General features: G+C 42.7%; 1 protein-coding gene across 4 annotated transcripts in view; it reads right to left on the minus strand.

Annotated features, from left to right (window-relative positions):
* SMPD3 (sphingomyelin phosphodiesterase 3) overlaps positions 1 to 18,611 on the minus strand; it is a 50,367-nt gene that overhangs the window by 5,768 nt on the left and 25,988 nt on the right. For all 4 annotated transcript variants that reach the window (XM_027906279.1, XM_027906280.1, XM_027906282.1 and 1 more), the window contains 3 exons: positions 9,932 to 10,007; positions 3,520 to 3,675; positions 274 to 363 (listed from right to left, as the gene is read on the minus strand). In XM_027906279.1, the coding sequence (XP_027762080.1) occupies positions 274 to 363; positions 3,520 to 3,675; positions 9,932 to 10,007 (322 nt within the window). The remainder of the gene's footprint in view (positions 1 to 273; positions 364 to 3,519; positions 3,676 to 9,931; positions 10,008 to 18,611) is intronic.

Below are 18,611 nucleotides of genomic sequence, written 5' to 3' on the forward strand. Positions count from 1 at the left end.
CCCAGGCAATCTAGAGATTGTTTTAGAAGCAGGATAGGTGGGGGAAAGCATTCAGGGACCTTGAGACACGAGCTCTAGAATGTGGACTGGAGTTTGAGATTTTTGATTCTTAATTATAATTCAACAACATATGTTAAGATTTGTAAAATATATGCTACAAATATTTGTTCTCCACCAAATTCTTACTGCCAGTTATCTGAACTACCTGCTGCTGGAGATGTGTGGGTGACAGACAGGAAGGGTTCCCCTGGCAAGGGCGGGAGAGGCTCTTACCGATTGCCCACGGTTTATCCTCCCCAGGACCAATCCGACAGGGGTCTTTGTAGTGTGTAAACAGAGAGTGCTGCTGCTCCAGCTTGTCATCTGCAGGAAGAGAACAGCCATCAGCCACCAGTTGTGAACCTCTGCACAACTGTGTGTCCTGCCACAGCAGGCTCAGCAAGCCCTCGTCTGTCCTCAGGAGAAATACAGAGGTTTGAGTTGAGTCAGTTCAGCAGCAGCTTTACTGCCCAGCAGGATCTCACCTTGGTCAGAAATTCCAGCAAAGGCTTGCTAATAACACTGCTTTCCTACCAAGTCTTTTCTCTGAGAGACATTTTGGTAGTTTTTGCTCTAAATCGAAGTGACAGTTTTCCAGTGCTTTTCCTCCCTTTGCCATTGCATTGCTTACACTGATACCAAACTCGTGTTGAGATGGATCACCCAGTGGACAACTGGGCTGCTTCCCAGGGCAATCATTGGCCATTTCCTTAGTCAGTCATTAATACAGCTGACTGTCCTTCAGCTGCTGCATCCACACCAGTCCAGCTGTTTCATGACATCTTTCCAGCCAGCTCTCAATCTTGAGAACATCCTCATAACTGCAGGGAGATTGAAAAACTAATTTGTCAGGGAATCCTGGAGTTGTGGCAGAGGACTGAAGGACTGACCCTCCCCAAAGTTTGCCAGGTGGGCAATGCAGAGAATTGCTTTTTCTGACTGAACAGCCAATTGGCTTGTTTATTGTTTATGGAAAAGTAAAAGATTAAATTTTTGCTATTTTTGTTTGTCCAAGTTTTCCCTTGTTCTATCATATGTCAATAGAATTTCCCTGAAAACCAAGACAGATTAAAAATTATTAATTTGCAATTGGCACCATGATAAGTCACAGCTGGTGACACAAAACTTTACTGATTGGAAAGCTTTTTATCTTATGCTAAAAGGTTTAAAAACAAAAGAGTTTTACACAAGTCAGTCCAAAGCAACACGACAGGAAGTAACTGTCTAATAACATTTCCACGAGGCGTGAATTCTCTGTACGAACGTTGCCATAATGCTCTATAAAGCTGGAGGGGAAAACTGAGTTGCAGAAAATTTGTCATAAGCATGAGGTCACTCATGGACCTGAATATCATTGAAAACTCTACTGTCAATACAACCAAGAATAGAAGCTTGGTATTCACTGAGACATTAATTAGCTGCTGTATCAGTCTGTGGAGTGGGAAAGGACACAGAAAATCATAAGGAGAATTACAGGCAGTTGATTATTGCTTTACAAAAACTTATGTTCAATTAACCTATAATGCTAGAGATGTCCCTAAAACAATGAGTAATGTAAAAATGGAGGAGAGAACTTTGAAACACTGCATTAATCTTGCTTAGCACATAAGGAAAGAAAGCAATCTAAAAGTAAAAAATAAATAGCCAGCTTAATTCCAGTCCCCAGGCTGAGTGCATTTTAAAGGGGAGGGCAATGCAAATAAGTGGCAGGGATAGTAAAAATAAAATTAATGTTTATAACTTGCTTTTCAGTCCTCTTTAGCAGTAGTCGCAATGTTTACAACTATTATTTGCAAGAGCAAATAGTTGGGTTTACCTTTTGTTTAAAAAGACAGCTCAGAATTGCACTAGTTACACTCTGTGCTGCTTGTGCCACAACTCCTCAGAACTCCTCAGGTACAGAGTCCTGACGTGTGTTCTGCCTCAGGGCTTCACTGCCCTCCCTCCCTGTTCCCTCTGGCTCTGGGAGCTGATCTGCCTGGGCAGTCTCCCACTCGTTCTTTATTTCCTCGATGGACACCTTTGCCTCCAGGCCACTCCAGCCCTCCAGACCATTGCAATGCAGCCCCAGATCCCAGCAGTGTCAGTCTGTGTCCTCCAGCTCCTGCCTCCCTTTCCCAGCACTGCTGCTGCCCCTCAGCCAGCCTGGGCAGCTGCAGAGCTGCTACTGACCCCTCCCTTCCTGCATCCCTCCCAAACTCACTGCCACTGCCACCCCTGGACCGATCCTAACAGGGGTTTGTGTGACTGCAGCTCCCTGGAGCTGCTGCACGTCCTCATCAAGGGATTCGTGGCCCAGTCGGGGCACTTGCCAGCCCCTTCTCAGACCACTCTGAGTTGACTTTGGATCATACAGCTGGGACTGATTTACTTTTAGTACTCATGAATTAGAAATAAGTGACAGAAGGGCTGCGGTTTAGGCTGATGGTCTTTTCTACAACTTTGCTAAAATCCTCCTTTTTGAGTGTCTGATACAAGTAATGAGATTCGAGATAACAGTGGGGGTTTTTAGATCAGACAATGCTTGCTTTTTGCTTCTTAAAATCCTTTTTGGTACAGTTGTTGCTCTCTGCCTAAGTTACCTGAGGCTTCTTATAAAGCCTACAGAATTGACACTGGATGCTGTTCCACAGATGCACCTGGTCATCCACAGACCCTGGTCTGAGTTGCTGAATCCCACCTGGAATGCTGCAGCCCGAGCTCAGCTGTGCAGTGACCCCACCCTGTCCCTGCCCTGTGCTCTCTGTGTCCCCACACAGCAGGACCAGCCAGGCTGGTCCTTGTGCCAGCTCCAAACCAGCACAGAGCTCTGGGATACACACACACAGTGCAATTCAACTGTTAACAGAGCATAATATTTATGTTTGGAAAAGGCTTCTATTTCTGTGAACTCACCACCCATTAATTATGGCTTTGTGGAGTTTTTTTCTAGTACCCTCAGCATCCAATTAAAGAAAAAAACAGATTTAAAATTTCTTAAAATAAAAGCCCTAAAACTACACAGCATCAGTTAATTTTTCCAAGACTGATTCAGCAATGCTGAGTTCTCTCTGCAGCATTAGTCTCCTATGTCTGTGTATATGGACCATGAAACTATTTTGAACTGCATGAATGTACTACTTTTTCCCCACAAAAATCCCATAACATACATGTCTCTCATTAGTAATTAAAACTGTAGAACAGTGTCTACCTAACTCAAGTGAAGCTAAACCACTGGATCTGTCCTCATTATTGCAACATAAGTCACAAATTATTGCTCTTTGTGCCTTAAGACCCATCATGCTTAATAACTGCACAGAGCTCATGGGATGAGCCAAGGAGAGTAACTCACAATTAAAGCTATTTTAGCCGTGTTTGTAGCAATTAAGTTTTTCCTTGCAAATGCCAGTGTTAATAAACTGCTCTAGTCCACAGGGACCAAGAACATTCCTATTCCTTTCTGAACACACAGACACCAGGAAAAGGCAAACCTTGACTTACCAGAGGAGCAGTTATCAAAGTTGAGATCTCCGCAGATGACATCAAAAGCCACCAGCTCCTCTGGATTGGCTGTACTGGAGGAGGAGGTAGATTTTCTGAATTCAGACAGCCAATCTTGAAGCATATCCAGTTGCTCACATCGAACAGTAGTGTCTCCTGCAGCAAACAAACACACAAATAACCACACAAGGAGTTTCACCTCCTTTTGGCTGTTCCTCAGCTCTTGGCAGACACCCTGAGAAAAAGGGTGCAAGGTAAGAGAAATGGTGTGGCTGATAGTGCACTCACAGTGCTTCACCCCTTAGGACATTCACTAGGAACCACCCTTTCTGATGATTTAAATATCTCTCCTGGAACCAATCCTACCAGGCTTGTCTGAAGAAATGAGAGGACAGGAGCCCTGTGCTGCAGACAACCAGCCAAATGTTTCTAGCCAGAGGAGGAGCTGATGCATTACATTAATGATCAGGAATTCAGAGTTAAAATCCTACTTCAGACAAAACTAGACAGTATGTTCTGGGGTAAATCACTTGATTTGCTTTCTAACTTCTAAAAATGAAAAGGTTAACTTTCAAGTGAAAAAAATAGTAAATATACATCAATGGTAAATTCAGCTTACTCATACTGTAGTAGTCCATCCAAGGAAGCATTCTGTTTTTGTTCAGGTAAGAATGCCTGATCTGGAAGTACTTTTTCACAAGTTTAAAGGTACATGTTGGATACGTATTTAGGTTGGCAGGTATTCAGAAATAAAGAACTGGATTCTTTTCACCAGGACATGCCCTGTTTTATAGGAGTGATATGAAAGGACTGAGATTGATCCGCTGCCAAACAGGTTTTGTTTGTGAAACCATTTGACACACAAAACAGCTCTCTAATTACAGCAATTAACCCCACTTAACTTCCAGAACATTAGGTGACATGAAGTCTAATAAAAAACTATTACTGTCTCTCTCTTAAAATGATTACAGCAAAAGCTTGATGTGGGGAAAGGAGCAGAAAGAGAAACATTCCAGAAATAATTCTTTACCATATTGTCTTCCTTTTGTTTGCACTGTATGATAGTTAACAGTTATCATTTTGCTTGTTTCAGACTTGAAAAGATGTATCAAGCCAGTGTGACATTACTTTTCTTCAAAATGAAGGATTTGTTTTCAAATACCACAATCAGAAGGAAAAGCAGCTAACCCAATATTACTTATTCTGAGTAGAATTTTATTTTAACTTGCTTTACGACTTTGTGCTAGATATTAAAAAGGTGTAAAACCTAATTAAAACATCAGTTACATATGTCTGGAGCCGCTTTCAGTGGCCATTATGGAGATGGTGAACACTGGAGTCTACGTGCACACAGTTTAGTGATCACTCATCTCAACTGCAGCTGTCACCAGCACTCCTTAGACTTTCCAAATGTGAACTCTGCAGCACAGCATCACTGCCACTACAACCCTGGGAAATCTCAGGTTTTCAAGAACATCTCAGGGCAGGGGTGGGAGAAAGGTGTTAAAACAACAGTTAAATACAAACAGAAATGTTCAACCAACCATGATTTGATACAATGCTAAATAATTTAAAGAAATATTGAAAAGAACACGACTAGGGAAAGAGTTTTAAGTAGGTTCTTAAACTGACTCATCTCTTCAGGCTGCTAATTCCAACAGCAAATAATCTGATTTTTTCTTCTGCTTGTGCTCTTCCCAGCACATCTTTACCAGCTGGGCTGTAATATCAAAGCAGATACAAATGCTTCCCAAATCTATCCCCTAACCTACAGTTTCTAGTGACTTGTACCTCAGGTTCACATTGTCCCCTACTCACACAGCTTGACACAGATCCAGAGCAGTGTATTCTTGGGAAAAGCCCTTCCTATGACAGCACAAGAAACCCCCCGTGAAGACACAGCTGAACAAAGCACAGGAAATAGGTCACATGGAATAAATGCAGCCTGGAGCAGGTGACACCACAAGAGGGGAGCGTGACTAACGAAGAAGTTCTGTTAATGAAAGGTACAGGCAAACTTACAGATTCACAGAAAGCAGGAGCCTGGGAAAGAGACCCCTGGAGATCCTCTAGCCCAACCCTTGTGTTCAAGCATGGGTCACCTACCACAGGTTTCTCATGAACCACGTCCAGTCAGGTCTTCGATACCCCCGTGGTTGGAGGATAACCTCTGGGTAGCCTGTTGCAGTGCTTAGTCATCATTTTCCTTTCTTTAAGTGGCATTTCAGTTTTTGCCCGTGTCCTCTCATCCCACCACTGGGCCCCACTGAGGAGAGGTTGCCTCACACCCTCCTAGCAAGCATTTACACATTTTAACAAGAGCCTTCTCCTCCTGAAGCTGTCCCAGCTTTCTCACTCCTGGTGAAACTTATTCAAGTTGATGGACTGTTCTCCTTTTGAAGCATTGCAACCTGTCCCTCCTGTCTCCTCTCCTTAGGCCTACTGTTGTTTCCTCATAACATAGGTTTTGAGCATGGTGCTTGTTAATGAGGATGCAGTAACATCTTGTTCCCCACGAAGTCCCAATTACATAAATTGCCTAATTTTCCAAGACTGCCTTTTACATCCCTGAACAGTCAAGGAGTGTTTTTCTCATTTTCTGTGAATTATCTGTCATGGCTTCACCAAGATGAGTAATTAAAAAAGGTGGCCATTACCACATGGGCATGAAACTCAGGCAGCAACCTGGCACAGATCAGCTTGAAGAATGTAGCAAACCCGCTTAACTGACACACAAAGGCAAAATCCTCCAAAACAGAAAACTCTTGAGAAAAACAAGAGACAGAGAGACAAAAATATTTTAGGAGGATGTTGTGTCTGATAACGTGCATCACTGTAACTAAAAGGCAGTAACTGCATAGTGACAGACATGTCTGTCGCTGAGGATGCTGAGCCTGTGTAACAGCACTGCACAGCACACAACCTCAGGCTCTACAGATAAACAGCAGCCTTGGAGCTCTAGAAACAGATGACTTTGCCTCTTTCTAGCAGAAGTGCAGAACTTGTGACAGTCTGGCATCCCTGACTATCCCCACTAGAGGTCATAAAGGTAATTGCACCTCGGTGCACTGTCAGGAGCGGTGTCAGTGAAATCAGCTGCATTTCCATGACACGAGATGGGATCCCTCTAATGCCACTTGTTTTCCAAGGCAGGTATTATCCACTCACTGCAGCTGCTCAGCAGGTACAGCTCTATCTGTATGCAAAAGCTATTAGTCAGACTCAAGTTTTAGCAGCTCCCAACAAGCTCTGGAGATGAAGAGAACTCAACTAATCAGACACCTAAGTAAAAGAAAAGCCAAACCCACATCCAAAACAATCAGGGGAACAGATATTTCAGAAGCTGCTACTGAAATGCAATATCATCAGTAAATATTAACAGAAGAGAATACGTAGTAACTTCCAACAGTTACGTTCAACTTCTTAAACGTTCAGATAGAATCACTGAGCTGACTGACTGCCACCAGGGATTAACCAGAGAATACAGATTTTTCCTAATTGCTATGCACTCTTTTCCTCAGAAACTGGCCTGGAAAAATGCACATAATTGTGTTGTGTTTCCTGCAGTCAGCATTTCCCAATTCTCTGAAAGTTCCCTTCAGCTTCAAATTTTGTGGAAGGTTGAAAGGGTAATATGGGAAACCTCAGCCAGCATAAATAAATACTTCTCCTTTGTTAGTTGTAGAATAATCATACTTGCCCTTTCCATTCACTAAAATGCTAAAGTGAAACTCTGCAGGCAGGTACACTGGGGGAGAACTGTTCTGTCCTGCTCTGAATGACATTCCAATGAGCACTGTGATGGTAGGACAAAGCAGCTACAGGCCTAGTCAGAGGAAATGAGAAGGTCCAGTGGAGGCACTGGTAAGAAATATGGGATATATTGGCAGGGAACCTGGGGAAGATGAGCAAAAAACCCTTGTGAAGTGGAGGATGTCAAGCCTAGTCAGAAGGAAAAATTGTTTCCAAGTCACAAAGCAAAGGCTTCAGTTTAGCCATGAGACAGGCGGGGTCACACCCGACTTGTACAGACCCTGCACTTGTAACATATCCAGGGGAGCTGAGGAATCAAACCAAAGTAAGAACAAACCACCCAAAAAACCAAACCCCACCTTTCACTCTGCCGTGGTCAGGTCCCCAGCCAAGTGCAGCACAGCTGCAAGGGCCAGGGCAGCACAGGGGACAGGAGGGCAAGGGCAGGGTGCCATGTGTGGGTATTTCAGATGAGTGGAATCACTGCCTGAGGATGCTCAGCACTGCAGTAACTCGTGATTGCACTGCCCAGTTCCCCACACAGAGAATTGCCCAATTCCCCACTGGGTGCAGGCCTGACAACCTGGAACTGGTGCATTCCCACTCTGCACAGGGACATGAGCCAGGTTAGGGGACAGCACCCCATGCTCCAGCACTGGGCCTGGGGCTGCAGCAGCTTGAGGCTCACTCGGCACTGATGGCTGGGTGGGCTGTCTCAAAGGCATGACTCAATGGGACTTGGGATGTGGGTGGATTCAAGGCAGCAAAACCTGTCCAGAGCATTAATCAATGACTAATCAAAAGACATAAGAGAACCATGTAAACTTAACAGCCCTTAAAAATAATTACATCAAGTCTCATTAAAGGATCCCTTCATTTGTTGCTGAAACACAGCTATCTCCACAGTGGAAAGGAAGAGCTGCTTCATAGCAGCAACCCATACCAGGCACAGAACTGAGAGGGAAAGCTACATTAAACTCTAAGGTTTCTTCAAAAAGTTGAGGGTCAGGTCTGAAAAAATAGTACTTGCTCAGAACAGAGCTGAGCCATCACATCTCTTGAAAAAAAGCATTAGTAGCTGGTCCCTGATAAGCAGTTGGATCACTTCATTTTATACTCACATAAGTGTCAGAACTGTCAAGTGTAAGTTTATGTATCCTAGAGGGGAAAGCAGGTTGCACTCAGCCATGAGATGATTTAAATGGCTGACCTTTTAAACAGTGCTAGTTTTTATAGATACCACATCTTTGCATTGCTGAACTGGGTTTTTTGGATAATTTTTTTAATGTGTGAAATGTTATGAATTAGATGATGCAAATCAGAAAGCACAGCTCTGCCAAACTTCACAAATGTTAATTTTCTACTTCATTACAGAAACAAATATAATATATCGAAGGACAGACTCTTAAATCATTGTCTGCTCTATTTCAATGTACTTTGAACCAGATAAGCCTAAAAACGCAAAGCACGAAAATGAAAGATTGTGGTTTACCCTTGAAGAAGCTTTAGGCTGACTTTGAAAATGGAACATTACTTCCCCATTCTTCTTCCCCCCATCCTCTTCCTCTTTGATATTTTAGGGATTTGACAATGTGGTTATCAAGGACTGAGAATTCAAGACTAGAGAGTGAAAAGGAAAAGACTGAAAACTAGAAACAAAAAACAAAGAACTGAAAACTAAACTAGAACAGCAACAAATCTCAGCTCCACAACAGCAATCTCACAGTACATTACCATAAGTTAAAAATAGAAAAGCGGTGAAGGATGTTACATTGTTAAAAAGGAGCTGAAAAATTCATTAGTCTTTTTTAGAACTGTGCAGTCTCTCTAATGCACTTCAGGGACTGGCAGTTTTGTTCCCCAGTTCCTCTGTGACTGAAGCAGTGACAGGGGGAATCAGACATGCCCAGCACAGGTGGAAAGCTCCCCCATTTCTGATGGATGAGTGCCCTGCCTTGCTCTGCAGACACGGGCTGTGCCCAGGCAGCCTGGCAGGCTGAGCTGTGCTCCCCAGCACCCAGGAGCACAACAATCACAGTCACAGGAAGTCAAATGAAAAATATCCACCCCTCTGGCTAAATTAAATTCTGATCATACTCAAACTAGAGGTTTGTAGATTTGGCTTTTATTACTACACCTACTCTGAGTATGAAACTGCTTTTAAACATGACCAAGAGAATTTTCCAAGGAGTGTATTAACCTGCTTGTCATTTACCTATGAAATTTGCAGGTCAAAACCCACAGAATTTTGGCTTTTTCCATCAGAAATCAGCAGGTAGAATAACTGTCCCAACTTGTATCTTCTGATTATCTCCTGATTATCCAATACAAAGAAATTTAGGTTTATATGCCAGTACTCACAGGGTTAAATGCTGTTGGGTAACAATGATAGCAATGTATTTCTAAAACAACAGTATTTGTTCAAGAGGGAGCAAAGAGAAGAAAAGCTCTCAAGGGATATTTTTTGTTTGTGTCCTATGATATTAATTACTCTGAGACTGGAAATGAGAAAAGTTGGGGATACTTGTCTACCCTTCTCTGCAGTGCTCCCTGCTCTTTGTCAGAAACACAGGAGGAGCAACACTTGTTCCTTTTGCACAGGAATACCCCCCAGGGCTGGAAATGGTGCCAATGTAAGAGATGCACATTAGGACAGTACCTGCAATAGCTTGCAAGTGAGTGCAGGAAATGTATCCCACGATTCTTTGGTCCTGAGGTGTACTTCCCACTTGCACCTGGAAGGGAAGAAATAAAAAGGTGATTAATGGAAGAGCTCTTAGACCTCTGCTTCCAACCCTGCCTGTGCAGCCTCTGTGTCGGCCTCTTTCACATCTCTATCCAGCTGCATTTGGAAAACACACACACACACAACCACCAGAGGCACTGCAGCTTACTGGGATTACTGGGGCTTGCTGCCAGCACACTGACACCTTTCCCAATTGCCATGGTCAATGTTTTGATTTTTATGTGCAACACGTGCAAAAATTTGACTTTCTGCTGTTCTTTGCAGTTCCACTGGTCCTCTGTCCCACTTGTGTTGTCACCCTTTTGCATCCCAGCCCCTGCTGGTATGCAAGATTCAGGGCCACCACTCCAGTGCCATATAAAGCTACTATTATCAGCAGCAGCCTGATGGCTTGGTACCTGTGTACAACTAGAATGCAGAAGGAAAAAAAGGGAGTCAAGGGAAAAGGACAAAACATTGAAATAAATATTGATTTTGACAATGTTTTCTTCATTCTACAGCAAGTTTTGGATTTGAAGGGATTTTTTACATTCTTCTACAAAGGTGTTGGGGACTTTTGGTATTTCTCAGCAGGGTTTCCATCCTCCAGCTCACAGCAGCAGCCCCCATACCTGCCAGGCAGATGAAATACAACGTGGACTCCTGCTCTTACACACAGAAGAGGCAGGGCTTCCAGGGAAACCAGAATGCAGTGTCATTTCCCATCTATATCATATGTTACAATCTTTTAAAAAGGTATTTGCAGGTGGACACACAAGCAAATTAGAATTAAGTTCTGGCTTAGGTTTTCAACTTTACTGACAGTTTTGGCAGTTGAGGACTTACACAGCTGCAAATCAAAATTCCCAATGATATGAGGATCAAGTTTTGGATTGTGGAAGGCAATTATTTGAGTGTATGGTTTTCCTGTTGACAGTGAATGTGGCAATACTGCATGGATTAAAGAAAATGCCCACAGAGGAAAGCTGTACCCAGGGCTCAGAAAACACCACCACAGGTAATTCTCCTTCACAAGGCTAGGCTCACGTTATCTGACACCTCTAAAGAACAAGCAGAGCTCCATTTCATACAGACACAGTTTTGTAAGCTTATTTGATTTTCTTGTTTTTCAGCTATCCAAGAACCATCTCATTTGTTTTATAACTGGAAAGTCAGCTTTGCAGTAAGTGAATTTAGAAGTCATTTGTACTCAACAATGCCTTGTTAACTTTCAAGGGTTTGTGCCAGCCAGGGGAGCATGTAATAAACAACTGGCATTATTCTGTCTTCAGTCTGTTCAGTCCTTTTTTAGACTGTTTTCCAAATGGATATTGATGGTGTTTTTATTGCTGTTCCCATTCAGCTAAGCTGCTTCAGGGAGGGTGACGGCAGAGGAAAACAAGGAAAATACAGGCAATCACTGCTGCATCTACCCCTACATGGGGAGACTCTCCTGAACCGAGGGGATTGCAGCAATCCCAGAGGACGGGCTGATCTGCTGGATGGCTGTCAGTGACTGCTGTAGGAGCTTCCCTACACAGACTCTTCCCTCCTCCCTCAGCCCTGCTCTGCATGTCTCACTGTCACGGGTGAATCATAAGGAGCATTCTCTCCAGCTTTTTTTATGCAACATTTGCCATTCCAATAGAAAAGTGCAAAACAGTTTATTTCCTCTGCTATCTAGGACAGGCAGGTGTAGGAACCATATTTTCCAAACTTAGTAATTCCAAATCAGGGTTTCTCCTCAAAGCTGCAAACTATAAGAAGTCTCCCCCGGTTTCCTGATTCGCAGTGCCTCATGCTGCAGAGAACAAGTGCTCCTGTCACAGGCCTTCCAGTGCCATCCCCAGGAACACACTGAAGGGAAAACACTGCATGGAGAGTGCTCTGCCTTACAGCACCAGCGTGCTGCTTGGAATCCCCTTACTGACTACAGCAGATGGAATCATCTCAGCATCTCTATCCAAAAAGCATACGAGATTTAAAGCTAAAAGCTGAACATCCAAATGTAAATTACAGTCAGTTGAGAAAAAGAAGTCAACTCAAATTAGCTTTAGCCTGTCCTGCACAGCCCTAATGGAGCGCCTGACAAGGCCTCACGCTCAGCACGCGATCTGTGCACAGGATCACACTGATTTCCATTCATCATAAATATCTACGTGTGTGCAGATCTGGACTGCAATGGGCTTGGAGTCCTTCCCTGTCAAAGTCTGCCAAGGCCTGGCCCAGGATAAGGCCTGACCCAGGATAAGGCCTGGCTGTGCTGCAGAAGGGGGTGAGGGCAGCAAAGCCCCTCGGGGCTGGCACTGCAGGGACAGAGCCCAGGGCTGTGCTGGAGCAGTGGCTGCTGCACACACAGTCCTGGGGGAAAGGGAGGGGCTGTAGGAACACACTAATTAACAAAAATAGAGCTCCAAAGCAAGAGCTGAAGACATTAACATAATTCGAATTTCCTTGGAAAGTGCCTGCATGGCAGTGCATCCCAAGCACCTTGTCTCCCAGATTTCACATTTCCTCCAGCTTTTTTTGACTTTGGGGAGTTTGGGGTTTCTTTTCAGTGGCAGTATTGATGGAAACCATGAAGCAGAGTATATCTGGTGTATAATCATAGTGGAGGCAAATATTTGGGACCACTAATAGGAAAGTAAATAAATACCCTTGCAGGGTCCTAGTCAGTTCCCAAGCTACAGTAGAGGCACTACTATATTAAATATCATCTGAAGTAAAATAGTAAGAAAAATCTGTTTATTCAATCTAATTTGGTATTTCACAGCAGAACAAGGACTATGGGTTGTGCAGACAGGAAAACTATTCGACCTCTGGAACATTACAAGCCCTATAATTCTGTATAAAAATATTGGTTTGTGTGGCCAAATGCTGTAGCTACTTTTAGATTGTTCCATTTCCCAGGGTATGTTATATTGTGGTGACTCAACGTGGCAGTTGCAGGAAGACAACGCTGAGCCTTCAGTTCAGCTGCAACGTGGATCTTGGCACGGAGGTTCTGCTTCCACCACACCAAGTCAGCACTTCACAAAAACCATTTTTGCTACTTAACACACAAGAACCCTCTAAACTCACATTTACAAAGAAGATAAATGTAACCAAATGAGCCAGAGTGGCTTCTTCACCATAAGCCAGACTTGAGTTCACCTCAACTGCCCCCCATCAGCAGCTCTGTGTCGATAACACACACACTGAATTAACCTTCTGCAGGGAACTACTTCTGATGCTGATTTCTAAAAACCATCATGTAGTCTTACTCGTGCCATGAACAACTCTCCTACGTCTGTGGAAATGTACAGCAAGGTAATATCTAAATACAAAGTCCCTATGTTTTAAAATAGAATAATTATTAAAAGAGGAAAAAATTGTGCGTAATGTCTGATTAAACTCTAATGTTACCTAGAGATAAAATTAAAACTGAGAGAATCTATTTGCAGTTTAATAAAGTGTCCCAGTTATATAATTTTCACATAAACAAATAAGCATTTTTCGAAATTATGCTGAAATATGCAAAATATACTCCAACTTTCAGAACATTTGCAACAGTCAAACCAGTCAAACTCTGGTAAGATAAGAATGGATTCAGATCCCTGTTATCCCACTGACCATTACATTTTGCTTGCTTTGGGGAGGGGGGCGTAAAAAGCTCATTACAGATGGGAAAGAGGCTTTTTCTCTTAATGAGGAAAGCCTACTAAGAGTGTGTTTGGAATCCAAATTGCCAGTTTCTGAGGCTACATATTTACATTTGTCCCCTGCTTGTAAATTAAATAATTAGGTGCAAAACTGATAGCTCTGCATTTTTATTTTCCAAGTACTGACTGTGTCAAGTACACAAAAGTACTTGACATCAAGTACTTTTTATTAAAAGATTTCATCTCAATGCCATAGCATATTAGTACAGTCTGTTGAGAGACCATGCTGGGACTGTTCTAGGCTATGCAAAATTGGGTATATTCCCAGAATTGTTCTTCAAAATCCAGTCCTGTATGGACTAAGGAGTGGTTTGTCCTCCACTGAGACTGCTATCAGGTAGTAAACTGCTCATGAAAGAAATCAACCCAGCAAGGTTATGGCAGAAAGATTCTTGTTGACAAGAAAAAAAATTCAACAATTGAAATTTAAGAGCTACAGCAAGGGAATTAAGTTTACATTCAATCACACTGCTTGCTACCATGGGAATTTTCGGAGCTAACTGGAAAGCCTTGCACATCTCGTGTATATATACACTATATGCTAGTGCAGTAAGCACACAAAGCTGCAAACCTGACAAATACCTTGTCTCTAACAGTTTATGTTTACACACATCTGTCCCAGCAGTGCAAAACAGTTCTACTGCATATGGATGTCAAGAAAAGCATCAACAGATACTTAAAACCCTGAGAAATGCTACCTCAGTACTGGGGTATTTCAATGACAGCCTGAAAAACAGCTTCAAACACATCATTGCTGGGTTAGTAAATCATCAGATGCCTTGAAGGAAATGTTCTTTAATGATTAAAAATTTGGGCCATGCCATAGATGAGATATCTCACTTGATTAAAGAATCAAACTAGAATCTGAAATACTGACCAGTAATATGGAGACAAGCACGTGCCATTGCCTCTTCCTTCAGGGGAAGCAAATACTGGCATGCAAATAGGAAGAGAGCTAAAATTTAGTCAAACCCCTAGAGAAAGATCTCCCCAGAGTCTGTCACCCCACAACCTACACACAGCCAATAGATCCAGAGCTGGCAAAGGTAAATTATCTGACTGAAACACTCAGACTCCCTCAGGGAGATGGGATCTACCAGCCCAGCTCCAGCTGCAGTCCTTACAGTTCAATCACATCTTGGCCTGTAAATGAGCAAAGCCATCCATTTCACCCGCTTAGGTGACCATGAAGGTGTCAATTTTGCCACTGAAATAAATGGGACACATAATACTGCTTCCTGCAACCCTCTTCTGAAGAGGGTAAGTCTCCAAAGTATAGAGCTCTATGGCAAACAAATTCACAGTCACAAGAACCCAACCAATGATGTTCATATTACAAAGGAAAACTAACCCTGCTGAAAACAGCTTTGCATGCTCTGAGGGAAAAAAAACCCTCTCCCCCTAAAAACAAAAGCATGAACACTGCATTTGTAAAGAATCATCTGCCAGGGGCCTGGAGTAACTGCTGGAAATAAAACACCCCAGACAGAGAGTAAGAGCAGGGCACAGAAACAGAATTTACAGTCAGTGTGACAGTGACTTCCTCCCGCAGAAACATTCATCTTACCGGACGGAGCCAATATTGTTCAAGTTCCAGGGGTGCTCCCCTAAAAATGCAGAAGGCTGAGATTCAACTGAATTACTGGGGGTAAAGCAACTGGATAAGCACAAGGAGTGAGATTTGCACACACACTCCAGGTTCAGACCTCTGGGGTTGATGCTCCAGGATGTGCTAACATGGTTTGTACCTCTCTATTTACTGCTGGGGGATATCATTATGCAATCCCATGGCATTATAATGAGCAGACAGAGTAAGGAAGAGAAAAGAAAGTACAGTTTCCATCTTTCCAGTACAATATTTCTGTAATCTTCTGTATCAACACCTCCTAGACAGTTTTCCCATTTAGCATTTTCCATTACAAGCAGCAGAGTAGGCATCAAGAAACTAACTGGCACAGCCAAACTGTGTGCCCCGTCCTCATTCCTGGTACTGTGAAGAGAAGATGCCAAGGAGAACTTGCAGATAATCACATTCCCAATTCAAATATTCCTGTCCCACAGAGATGACTTAGATTAGTCCTAATTCCCAAGAAAGATGTAATTTTGGTTTGCTTAGACATGGTGTAAAAAGATCTAGCTTATTTTTAGTCTTTTGACAGCTCTGCCTTTTGCCTTCAGAAATATGTAGCAGCTTCTAAAGAAGACACATTAGTTAAATTACTATTTTATTGTTATAAATATGTTATTGAAGTATATCAAAGAAGTTTAAAATGTTATAGAGGTCAGCTCAAAATTCTGTGTGGTGCTCTGTAATTCTTTCTAGCTACATTTGCTCTTGATTATTTCAGAATCCTATTTTCCCCCACCTGCCGTGTGACAACAATTACTGTTCTGTGAACTCAGAGAATTTGCTATTTGGCAAAGGTTCATTAAGCTTTATATGTGAGGGAAAGCATTCATGGTGCCATGAATGTAGGCTCTTCCTCTTCTGAAGAGGATAAAGCCCACAACTCACATTCTCTCAAATCTGTATTTCAGTCTGCACAACAGTTTTTATTTATCCCCCTTAATGAAGGGGGAAAAGACCATGATTAGTAACATTAATTATAACAAAGTGAAGGAACATGGGACAGTGCCGTGGTAGGGTCTTTTTGTTCTTTTTATAAAACATCTCAGGCAGTTTATTGGACTCCATCCAAATTAACATTTTATAGCAGAAACTGAGCACATGGAAAATGTTTAGGTTACCCTCCTGTTTTAAATGGCACAGCTTTAGAGTCATCTAAAAACAAATTCCTGAGCAGCACAAGACCTTTCTTTTATACATCTTGGGATAACTGTAGCTGATGGACAACTGATCAAGGAGAAGCAAAGCTGAGCACGGAAACGTCTCCACGTTGTTCTCCTGGGGTCAGAAAGCAACCACTCCCCTGAGGATCGTGTGCAGCTCTGCCCTTCGCTCCCACACACGGCACACACACGGGCTGGGACAGCAAAGGCAGCCCACGTTACCCAGGAGAGATGGACCTGCACCAGGAACAGAAACCAGGACTCGCTTCACTCAGGGAACCCTCATTTCCTCACACAGAGCAGGCTCCTCGAGAGCAGAAAACAATACAAATGTGCTTCAAAGCAGTTCTGCAATCAGAACTGCTGCTCCTTCTGCCATCTGTTACCACCATATCAGCTCTTTTGAAAACAAGTTGAGCTTTGCACACAAAGCAAAGGTTGCTAGGTTTCCTTTAAGCAATGAATAATAACATGTTCCCTGAACAATTACTGTACTCCCTGAGAACAGTATTAATTTTCAGAGAATTTGAAAAGTAAATCTGTTAATAACCTTAGGAATCAATATTAATTAAACACAATTTCTTCCAGAAATTTAGCAAAATCTACAAGACATCTTTTCCCTCTTTATTTCTTTTGATTTTGAAGAATACTGTTAACTGTTCAAACTACCCACATCAAACTGGAGTTTTGCTTTACGTTCACATACTGTGTTTTAAGTGAGAATTCTTATTTTTGCTAGAATTTGCTCTCTTGGCAGATGTCAAAAAACAGAAAAATTTCCTACTAATAACAGTAGGAAGGACAGCCTTCTACATGAAATACTTCTGTATCTCCCAGTTTCAGTGGGAAGAAAAAGCCTCCAAACCCTCTCTTCAGCTGATAGCCATGGTGAGAATGATACCTCTTTCACTCACCTCCCTACACCATGTACGCATTTACATGTCTTGTATAGCTTAGATTTACATTACAGTTACAGCTATTACAATTTAAGAGAGCCAAAATTTGTCTTCAGAAGTGAGTTTTTATTGGATTGATACACCTGGAAAAATATGGACAAACTCATCAGGTCAAGTTTTGTTGCACTACTGTCCCAAGCTGACACAGCATCCCTGACAGCCAGTGTAACTAAGAAGGCTCCCCATTAATCCTCTATCTAAAGATGGATGTTGCAATGCTGAAACCTTCTAGTAAACTACAGACAGATGATTACACAGTCTCTGCTCAGCACTCACTGATACCTTTTAAACTTGATTTGACTGCAAAATGAATATCCAGTTTCTGAAAAGGATGTGTCTTTTAAAACTCCCTTTAAACTCATCAAAAGCACTGTGAATTAGCATTATAGGTGTGTCCAACCAACAGCTGCAGAGTTAACTGAGACCACTGCAGTGTGCACCACGTTACAAACACAGCCCAGTCAGCTTTCAATTGGAACCCCCAGCACGGCATCTGTGCCAGCCCCACCTCCCACCTCTGTCTGCAGCAGAGACACTGGAGTTATAAAACCTCCAGAGGAGACTCCAAGGCTCTTCTCTTCGGCATTTGAAATTAATGTGCAATGCAATGCTCGAACAGAGTCACGGCACAGTCTCCCAAGGGCCCAGCCTGTCAAAGTATGAAAATGGATTGGCTGATTTATGTGTTTGCTAACTTCTCCTCCGAGTCTTTAGTGGCAGCTAGGAACAGTGGTTTAACACTTCAGACATGAAACGGTCACTTAGATGTAAGTGACATTTCCCCCTTATTATGTGCTATTTCTTCTGTGACTGTGTCTGTCTCACACCCCAGCGAGACCCTCAGATTAGAGGCAGAAACTCTGGTAGAGTCTGAAGAGTTCCAAGCACTCAATGTAAATTAGTCCTCCAGTTTTGCAGAAAACAGACTTTACACAATAGCTACTCACAACTACATCATCCTCATGTCTTCCCCTGACCTGGAAAGCATCAGCCTACACAGATGGAAAAACCAGTCAGTGATCTCTGTCAGGAAAACGCCAACAGCAGCACCTTTTGTGGCAGACATCTTTGGAGGAGAGCAGACCAAGGCCATTTGCACAGGTCTCCAGGCAGCTGTTAGAAGGCACAAAACAGTGCTAAAAGCCTCTGTAATTTATTTCCAACTTC

The sequence above is a fragment of the Empidonax traillii genome, unplaced genomic scaffold (assembly GCF_003031625.1).
Source record: "Empidonax traillii isolate 1590-97213 ecotype Southwest subspecies unplaced genomic scaffold, ASM303162v1 scaffold1268:size140479, whole genome shotgun sequence".
Classification (NCBI taxonomy): domain Eukaryota; kingdom Metazoa; phylum Chordata; class Aves; order Passeriformes; family Tyrannidae; genus Empidonax; species Empidonax traillii.